This window comes from Halictus rubicundus, chromosome 1, assembly GCF_050948215.1.
Source record: "Halictus rubicundus isolate RS-2024b chromosome 1, iyHalRubi1_principal, whole genome shotgun sequence".
Classification (NCBI taxonomy): Eukaryota; Metazoa; Arthropoda; class Insecta; order Hymenoptera; family Halictidae; genus Halictus; species Halictus rubicundus.
Genome location: NC_135149.1, coordinates 16,595,644 through 16,606,060, shown reverse-complemented (window position 1 = coordinate 16,606,060; position 10,417 = coordinate 16,595,644). Strand labels below are relative to the sequence as shown.

Below are 10,417 nucleotides of genomic sequence, written 5' to 3'. Positions count from 1 at the left end.
CGACCCCGCCTAAACCCCGCCTCGCTGCGACGGAGCCGCACGAGCGACGCCGAGCGTCGGCGAGCGTCGACGAACCGGCGAGGTCCCCTTTTCTCTGATCCTTGTCCTTTTCCGCGATTCCTGTCGTTCCTCCTTCCTACCGACTCGCCCTTCGGGCCCCCTGTCCTCTCTCTCTCTCTCTCTCTCTCTCTCTCTCTCTCTCTCTCTCTCTCTCTCTCTCTCTCTCTCGATCCTTCGTGCCCCCCAAAAACCTTCGATTCATTCGTCGATCCACCGACGAGCGAATCGATCTTGCCTCCGAACCATGATGGTTCTTTGCGTCCAGGTTTTTCACCTTCTTTCTCGTCCTCTTCATGTTCCTAGCTAAATGTCCCTCCAACCGTTACGGGTGCGGCTCACCCCCGAGAAGGAGGGACCCTTAAATACGCCATAGTCCCCTCAGGACTGTATCGATATCTGTCTCTTTGCCCCGGGGGCAACCTGGATTGCCCGCGGGGCAACGCTTCGGTGACCGCAGACTATCTGATTTGGACGGCCTGTATAACGTGCCCCCAGCGGCTATACATCATCCGAAAATGGGGCACCCATTTCAGAAGACTGAGTAGAGAGTGCAGAAAGTTTGTTCAAACCTCGGTTCATTCATTTCGAGAAAACTCGGCCTTCGATGTTTGTCTAGCGCGTACGGCGTAAGTAGAGCTAGCGAGCAATGACGAGACATCCCTACGGAGGTTGCTTCGCCTGCTCGAAGAGTTTCGCGCAGAGACCCCCCGTTCCGCCAGCACGTTCCTAAGAAGCTCGTCGTCATTCGATGTTTGCTGGGCGCGTACGGCGCAAGTAGAGCCAGCGGGCAATGACCAGACACCTCTGCAGAAACATCTTCAATTGCTCGGAGAAGTTACTGCTACTTTCGCACGGAGACCCCCAAGTTTCCGGTTGTACCCGAACTTTTGCGACGCTCTGTATACTCGTGCGATGCGTTACAGGTTGTTACTACGATACATGTACCGAATTATCAACTGTAACCGCGGCTAGATGTCGAATCCCGGGGAGGTACTCGTTGGACCGATTCTCGAGCGTCGTCTGACCACGCAGTCCTTTTCCACGTCGCTCTAATTATCGGATGCACCGAATGCCGGTCGCGGCGCATCGAGCATAAAAAGCAGCTTTCGAGCAACGGCGTGTTAAGAACGGTGACTTGTCCGTGCCACAATAAAACTACGTTGGCGGACGAGCGCGATAAATATGCGCCGACCTAACGGCCGCTCCAGAGAACGTGGCCGATCGCTGGAAACGTTCTTTATCATCGGATCCCCCCGGTTTTTCTATTTTTCTCGTTTTATCGCTCGATCGACCGTTTTTATCGAACCGATACCGCTCGGTCACACTCGTTATACCGTACCGCGAAATTCAAGGTCCCGGAAATCGACGTTTCGTATGCGCCGTGCTGGTAGAAGCGTCTCGATCCATTATGCATACCTACTGTTGTAGCGTAGCCACCGTCGTGAAAATTGTAGTGTTCACGATGCGACGCGTGCTCGCACAATCAATTAAGAGTATGCGAGCCGGTTTCAGAATTATCGTGTCAATAATTGTAACATTAACTTATAACAGTATATTATATATTTAAAGAAACAGAGTAGTTATAGGTACAGTGCTATTGTTTTTCCGATGGCTCAGGCACGTTTCGCGGCGCTGACTCTCCCGATGAAGAGTCCATGAGGATGCGTAAATCGACGGGTCGACGACGCTACTAAATGCGACCTTATGATACTTTCGGATGGTGTGGATGATTAATATTAGAATAGATAGTTGACGTTGCAAAGAAGAAAGGGTATTAGACCAATTCCGGAGCCTAAGCTAGTTATTCCTCATGCTAGAGTTATAGTTAGACCGACTTCTTCCTCGAACGTCACTCCATACACTCGGGGTGAGTTAGTGTGGAGTGGGGGTGTTCAAGGTTATCGGGGGGGGGGCAACGCGCTCGATTTCGGCGTGTGATATCACAGCTGTGGGCCCGAAGTTCACCGGCCGGGGACCGTCGGACGGTCCCGTGACGCAACCTTTGCAAGTCCACCATTTATGACAGTACGGAGAGCTGTTGAGGGCGCGAGGAAAAACACTAACGGCTAATTAGGAAAGGTTTCGTTAAGACGACTTTCTCAAAAACAGCCTTAGAGACCCCTGTCAAAAAACGTGTTGATCATCTGCACGCCAAATGTTGAGTTGTGCAGAATGTCAGCCGCGCGAGTACAACGGTAGAGCTATTGTCCCGAGGATCGGTTGCTGGTCTCGTCTTGAAATAGCGGTTTTCGAGGGCATCTTTCGTTAACTCGCGGCTGAACAGCTATCTCGTTTAGAATAGCGTATTAAAATAGTGGGGGCACTGGCCTTGAACAATACACGCATTTAGGGCGGTTTCGGGAATTATGCAACGCCCACAAGCTGATGCGTTGTTTTGGGGGTAAACCCTTGACGGGATCGCCCTAAGGAAAACGGCACCAAATCCCTTGCATTTCCGAAACCGGCCCAAAAATTACAGTCCCCCTGACGCTATGAGTGGGCCTATGCTGCATACGTCAAGTGCCATTGAGAGCGGTACGGCCGAGCTGATTTCCTCACGAAAATCCGTTGATACTTTCCAGCCGTAGTCGGGTCGTAAAACAATCAATTCGTTAAAGAGGCACAAGTAGACCTTCTCAAAAATGACATCATCTAATTCGACCGTAGTCTAAACCCAGACTGAAATTGGAGCTCGCGACGCAACACATATTTCCTGGCCTCGAGTTTCGTAACTTCGATCTGTGTGTCGAAGAAAACAGCCGTCAAGCATTCCGCTTGCGCCTGCACGCTCGCAAAGGCGTTACTCTAGTTTCGATGATAGCCACGCACGCAGCTACGTACTTGCGCGTACGCGCCGACACACATGCACGCCGTCTTCCGATAACGCGTCGCGACAACCGACCGAACCGTATTCGAGAAGTATCCCGTATATATACCTATATAACAGCGACTCGTGCGACGATACATCACGCGCTATTGTAAATTTAAATTGTCCCGCTATTTATAGAACCCGGTAACCGGTCGATCCTGATTGGCCGCGCCGTACGCGTTCGTTGCGACGAGGAACGTCGCAGCAACGCACCGACTTTCGAAGGAGCCTTCGACATTTCGGTTCGACCCCTTTGCGTTCTCAACGCCCCTTTCGAGGGATTCTAGTACCTATAGTAACGCAAACGATTACTTCTTGCTCTGGAACTTCGTTGCGTCGTCTTAAGATTTAGGAAATTATCAACCTGAACTTTTTACTTTCTGATCATTGGAAATGAAGAACTTGAAGCACGCAAGACTTCCAAGAATTGGAGGATCAACACTGATCCTCGTCGGAGACTCCGCCGTCGAAGGAACTTTCTATGATACTAGGTTCTTGTCGTTCGGAAAGCATGGCTGCCATCTTTTTACATAACAACAGCTAGAAGATCTCGGATCGGAGGATCGACAATAGGGTAGAGAGATCGAATCGCGCTGAACAGCTCAGGCTCGCTGAACGACGACTTCTCCACTCCGAAATCTTGCAAACTCACTTCAATTATACGGCTAAAGAAGTCACTAAAAAAAGCATAACCTTTACTCGATCTACTAACCTGCATAGACCGAGTTAATTCGTCATTGATATTCCACCGTGCCTCCCTCAGACTCTCTTGGCTCTTCAGTCCCTTATGCAACGGAATTTGCATTCGACAGCATCATAACATCGGTAGTCGCGACAATTACGTAAACAATGCTCCAATTTATTGCCGAGGACGCCTTTTTCCATCGTGATCGTGCATCTTTGGTTCTTATCTACACGGTGCAAGTAGTCGGCGAAGAAAGATCGGTGGATCGGTGGATTAATAGCGTTCGCAGCGTTGCGAATTTATCGCCGAGGAGGCCTTTTTCCATCGTGATCATACATCTTCGGTTCTATATCTACACGGTGTAAGTAATCGTCAAAGAAAGATCAATGGATTAATAGCGTTTACAGCGTTGCGAAGATCGAGCGAGAAAGAAACCGCAGGGCGTCGCGACAGTTACATAAACGATGCTCCAATTTATCACCGAGGAGGCCTTCTGCCATCGTGATCGTGCATATTCGGTTCTGTATCTACACGGTGCAAGTAATCGTCAAATAAAGATCAGTGGATTAATAGCGTTTACAGCGTTGCGAAGATCGAGCGAGAAAGAAAGCGCAGGGCGTCGCGGCGCCGGGGGTTGCCAAGAGAAGAAGAGGGAGAGAGAGAGGGCGAAAGGGAGAACGAGAAGAACGAAGAGCCGACCGATCGATCGGCGGCGACGCGGTAGTCCGCTCCGTAGCGACCGTCGCCTTGAAAAAGAGACAATCGAGCCGAGCGAACCCGGTTTTGCGTCCATCGGGCGAGCACGGCTCTCTGGTCGATCGCCGCTTATGGGCGGACTGATGGGCACGGTTACAACCGGTAAAATGGCGTCAAGCCCCGACCACTCTGACCACCCATTCGGCTGCGCGCAGTTGCGGCCCCGCCTGCCGACTGCGCGCGCTGCCTCTCCTCTGCTTTCTTCTTCCCGTTTCGTACCGAATCTCCCGAAGTAATTCTGCATCCGGTTTACCTTCTTCTTTCCATCGTTTCCTTCTTCGCTGACTAATGCTCTAAAAAAATTTCGTCATCCGCCAAGTTCTAATTCGATGCGTCTTGCCGTAAATTAGCCGACAACCACCAGATGGCCGCCGCAAGACTTCTCCTCGTTGATATTGCTCAAAACGCTTGTAAAAATCTGCTTCAACTTTGTTCGAATTTGTGTTTTACCTGCCCGTTACAGTCTCGGCGATCATTACCGAACCATCTTATGGAAATTTGGGGCCGGAGTATCAAAAAATTCGATCTACAAACGATTTTTACGCGAGAATACGGTTAAACGATTCTGCAGTTCTTTCCTTTCTCTTTACATTTGAGGGCCTCCCAACGATTCAGAAGTTTTATCATTCTTTTTCTATTAGTCTATGATATGTACAAACCTACGAACACTAGACAATAAACGTTCTTTGCTGCGAACTGCTCCTTAGGGCAACGCTTCGGGGAAAGTAACGTCAAAGAAACCGTTGATCTTGTTTTCTTCGTTTAGCATGCCCCGAATAGGCGTTGTTTCGTTGACCCCCGACTTCCATGGAGTCGGAGCAGTGCCCCATAGGGCAACGCGTACCCTCGCTTGCTTCGCAGTCCTCTTTTGGTAGTATAGCCTCAAAATTACTCGTAATCCTATGTTTCAAAGTTCGCGGTAGCATTTCGTTCGCATTGAAAGACTTTGCAGCTGCGTCACTCTCGACTACGCTGCAAAATGCACACTCATGGTGCGTTAACTATTATCGCGCAAGGAAATTCTCTTTTATCGAACAATTAAGGCATCGGTAGAGGTATGATTGGCTCTTGCCAATAGACTGAAGCCGATTCTGATGTTACTCGATATATTTGAGCGGAATGTTTTGCTCCGCATTCTCTGCAGCTCACATTTCGCGTCCCTGCGCAGTTATTGATTTAGGCGTCCTCCATTTTACTTGGAGCTTAGGGTAAACTTCGTTCGCTCGATGTCTCGATACTTCAATATCCGACGATCGTTCTTTTAAACATTCTCCCGAAAACTAATCTAGAATCATTTAGCGAATACAGGTCGATAGGAACAGGAGGTGGAAAAAAATCGAACGTACGTAGAAAATTAATTTTATTATCGGTACGTCTTCGCGCTAAAATCGAAATTATACAGCATTGGTTTCTTATAACGGGTAGTTCAGAAGTACGTCCTGCCTCGCCAGCTCGAGCAACATAGGGTCGTCGAAGAATTTGTTGATGGACACGTCTTCCGACAGCCCCTTCCGCCGTCGCGTCTTCAACATAAATTCTCTGGCCAGGTGTGTAGCCGGCTGAGGCTCGAGTGGTCGAATCGTGATACTTTTGTCCAGGGGATCACCAGGTACGATCTGCCAATGGTGGAACACAGACAAGCAGAACGCCTGTCCCTGTGTGTGCGTCCTCAGATCGGTCTCGAACCCGAAGCTATCGATCGCTGGAATGAACGCCTTGATAGTGTACAAGGGACTTCCGGGCACGGGAGCATCCTGTGTAACATGGCCTCTTCTCTTAGCCAGCACCGTGTAAACGGCCGAGACGCAATCCGCGGGAGCTTGAACCTCGACGAACAAGTATGGTTCCATCAACCTGGGCGTCGCCATCAAGAACGCAGAGTATGCTACCCTCCTTGCAGTTGGAATGATTTGGCCACCTGTCGCAGAAAACGAAGTTAACAATGGTCTATCTACCGTTGGGAGATCGAAAGGTAGTCCTACATTCAAATTCTCCATCCCTAAAAATTGCTCTAACTTCAACTCCCAACGATAGAATAGTCCAATGTCCTTACCTCCTCGATGCAGAGGTTCCTGAGCGATAACAGCATCCAAGATCTTAAACTTCACGTTCCGAATTGGCTCCTCACAGAGGGGACCTTCTCTGGTGCCCCATTGAAAGCCTTGGATAATGGCGTCTCTAGCACTGTTCAGCAGCGTCTTGTCCACTTCGGATGGTAGCGTGTCGTCGACTAGAATGTTAGGACCCGTGGCATCAGGCCCAAACGCCCATATACTTCTCGCAGCCAACAAGTCCCAGTCGTACTTGGTCTGGAAGAATTCTCCCAGTCGCTTCCTGCAAATCGCAAAGTGATCGACACCTCCCCCTATGTTTGATCCATCGAAATGCAGGCTTACTTGTTCCATGTGATCTTCACGTGCTCCGCCTCTATGTCCTCCGCCAATCCTCTCTCCAGGGGCTCGGCGATCATCGTCAGCTTGTTCCGTTTGTTCGGAGTCTCGGCGAAACACTTTAACGAGCTGGTCTCCACCACGGTTTCGGCGAAGGCCACGACAGGATCGGCTACTTTGATATCGATCTCCGAGTACATGCGACGCAGATCGTGCATGGCGCAGTCCAAGTACAGCTCACCGGTTCCCAGGACCACGTGCTCGCCACTCTCCTCGACCCTGGTCCCCAGCAGAGGGTAGCTCTTGTTCACCTTCCTGAGACCGTCCAACATCTTCGGCAGTTCCGACGGATTCACAGGCTCCACCGCGATCTTGATCACGCTCTGGGTGTTGAACTTCAGTGGCCGGAATATGTGGAGGTCGTCCGAGCTGTTCAAGTCGGTGATCGTGCTGGTCTTCACTATGGGTCGATCGATACCCTCGATGAGGACCCAGTTACCAGCTGGAACCCTGTTCAGCTCGATGGAATAGCGTGCCTCGCTGATCCACAGCCTTCCAACAGTGAGGACTCGCGAGTCTTCTTCGTCAGTGCGGGAATACGCTTCACCTAACACACGTACGCGTTGCCCTGCCTCTAGAGTGCCGGACATCACCCTTCCGAGGACTACGAATAGCGTACAGTCCTCGGTAGGGTACATTTTCGTGCTGTGAATCATCAACCTGCCCTGAAACATTCGTATTGGCAAGATATAGGGATTGAATAAAGATAGGTCCGTTGGATTTAGAAAGAATTCGGAGATACTAACGTCAGGATCACAGTTGACCATATCCTGTGCCAGAGGAGAGTCTATGGGCCCCGTATACACGTGCTGCACCTTGACTGGTGCGTGAGATTGGGGACTAGGCACATGGGCCACGCACATATCGACCAGTCCACACATGTCTCCCAAAAACCTGGTGCAGACCAATCTCAGCAATGGCCTAATGTTCATCTTCATCTCCTCCGACGTTAATCTGATACCCAGTTCGTCCAGCACTATGGAGTTAGACAGAGATGAGTATACAGAGATGTGGTTAGTGAAAATCGACGTACTGACCATCCGGCAAAGTGGTGTCCACGTCGCCAACAACCTGAGCGAAGATTTTGTACAGCGGCTCCAAAATGAACTCGATGAAGCTGCGTTGAGCGGTGTTGTGGGGCGGTTTCTTCGTGAACTTCCGAGTCTTTGAATTGAAATATATGTCGCCCCATAGTCTCTTCGCGAACTCGTTGGAGTTCAATCCGGGATGGGACTTCGCGTATAAGGCAGCGAAGGATTTTAGGGTGAAGCAGACGTTGTATTCGGAGCTCGCAAAGCACACGTTGCCAATTGCGGGTGACACGAACGACGGGTTCTCGTTGTCTGAATAAAGAGCGATCAGCCCGTTGATCTCCTCGATGATGTGCCTCAATTTATAGTACGCATCTAATGGAGGCAGCTTCAGCTCGAGTATCAGCCGGTCTATCTTGTTTATACAGACTGTTAGCGCAAGCTTCTCCTGAAGCGCGTGCTTCAGTAGCCGTTCTGTGTTTAGCATGACACCCTCGGCGGCGTCCACGATTAGTATCGCGCCGTCAGATAATCGTATCGCGGCTGTCGCCTCGTCGGAGAAGTTCACATGGCCAGGAGTATCAAATATGTTTAATAGATAAGACTTGGACTTCACGTCCTGTAATAACAGAGTCACGGGAGTCGCTTTCGTTGATACGCCTCGCTGTTGCTCCGTGAATAGAGTGTCTGTGTACCTGTAGATTATCATTTTTTAAAACGAAGTCTAATTACGATCAATCAGACAGATTGTTACTTCTTACCTCAAAGGCTTTTCATCAGTTACACTGTGAAGATAGGGGTGGGTCTGCCTCACCAAACAATCGACTAGAGTAGTTTTCCCATGGTGCAAGTGACCAAGCAGAACAACATTCCTAATTAAATGTGGTGCATCCATCATGTCCGCTAAGAATTCTATGCTATACGTTGTCTCTGGGAGTTGTTGCTGTTTAATCTGGAACTTTGGCTTCCTAGTTGGTGCTATCAGTGGTTTGTCTAGTGGCTGGGCATCCTCTTCTTGTACTAATGTCTCCACCTAGAATACGTTCAGTTGTATTAATGGGAAAAAGGCAGTTACAGTGAATAGACTCACCTCTGGTCCGTATACTTCCAACGCGCTAGGGTAATATCTCTTGTCTTCGTGGAGTACAACTGCCATAGAGTTACCCTGGTCATTTTGCTCTCTAGACTCATCTTTGTCTTCCTCCATCTCCTCGTCGGAGCGTTCTCTGTCATCCCCATCGTCTCCAGCGTTTCCATATTCGTTTTCGTCTTCGCTATCGGAGGCCAAATCGGGACCGATATAGTTACCAAATTCGTCATAAAGATCAGCGTCCATGGTGAGCCTTCTCTTAAATTAAATAACTGCAAACACAGGGAATGTATTTATGAACAAAAAGAGATTGTTTACAAGTTAGGTGCAGGATCATAACCTTGACAGTAACGAGTAACCGGTCATGTGTAACATTGTAAAAACGCTAGTAATTATCGACCAACTCTGCCCGACACGTCAAAACATTTACAAAGAACGGTCGCTAATGTTATGCACTTACAAGCAACAATATTATTTATAGCAGTACTGTCCACGGGAGTCACATGGGAGCCAAGCGGTGCCCCCACTACCATACCCCAAAATAGCCACGGCGCGATGGTGGCGATCCGCAACGACTGCAGCAGCTACTGCATTTGCCGTTGGAAATTGCAGCGCGTGATTCAAACCATATTATTTCAGATTAGTACAGTTCTCTTCCTTCTACAAATCATCATACTACTTCTAATAGCTCAAAGTTTTCGTTTGTTCCTTCCATTTCTTATTTCCATTGTAATACCCAGAACAAATTTTCTACTTATCACTTCAAATTAAAAATAGATTTTACAGAACTTTACTTTTGTATTTTCGCGCAATATTTTCACCACGAACGCGCTACGGGCGCTATGGTTACGGAGAAACTCGCTGTCGTTTCTTTGCTCGGTCCGACGGAATGGGCGCATGGAAGGGAAAGCCGGCGCATAAGGGGCCCCTACCGTGGACAGCACTAATTTATAACAAATGTTCAATCGATGTCATGTTTGTATTCGCATTGGTTATGAATCCTACATCGTATGGATCAGCGTTATAAAATGAAACACAGTGCGTTTACTGAAAATCTGTAATCTTTACATTCAGAACACGGATACAGGGATACAATGAAATTATGTTTACAACTAAAATACACGTGTATTTTTTATTTCTCGCGTGTATACATACTCGCGTAACTTGTATCGGGTGAAGTCAGTAAAAATACGAAAGCAACATGCCAATATGACAAAGATGGTTCAATCATTTTATTTCGTACAGTACAAGGTATTATCCTAATGATATAAAATACATATAACGTATTTAGCGAATGATTACATTTAGAGACTCGGAGAGATCTCAAATTCAATCTCCTATTTTTCCTTGCATTTTTTGTTTGTGCTTCGATGAGACAAATATGGTTGACAACACTGCTTGCGGTGCTAGTTGGATGACGCGCCGCTAGAGGAGCTGCAGCGGTTGATTCGAACTACATACTTGTACGGTTTGATC

At 48.6% G+C, this 10,417-nt stretch overlaps 1 protein-coding gene across 3 annotated transcripts; it reads right to left on the bottom strand.

The window, feature by feature from the left end:
• Positions 1–5,713: 5,713 nt before the first annotated feature.
• Positions 5,714–9,488, bottom strand: LOC143355429 (116 kDa U5 small nuclear ribonucleoprotein component). Of its 3 annotated transcripts, none has more exons than XM_076790246.1 (8): positions 9,403–9,488; positions 8,942–9,206; positions 8,613–8,884; positions 7,858–8,546; positions 7,567–7,796; positions 6,767–7,485; positions 6,424–6,704; positions 5,714–6,288 (listed from the first exon to the last, which is right to left on the bottom strand). In XM_076790246.1, the coding sequence occupies exons 2-8, from the start codon at positions 9,185–9,187 to the stop codon at positions 5,783–5,785; spliced, it is 2,943 nt and encodes a 980-aa protein (XP_076646361.1). In that variant the 5' UTR covers positions 9,188–9,206; positions 9,403–9,488; the 3' UTR covers positions 5,714–5,782. The 3 variants fall into 3 exon arrangements, with proteins under 3 accessions (XP_076646361.1, XP_076646344.1, XP_076646353.1); XM_076790229.1 differs by having other exon boundaries at positions 8,942–9,213; positions 9,402–9,478; XM_076790238.1 differs by lacking the exon at positions 9,403–9,488 and adding an exon at positions 9,282–9,312 and having other exon boundaries at positions 8,942–9,213.
• Between the last annotated feature and the right edge of the window lie 929 nt (positions 9,489–10,417).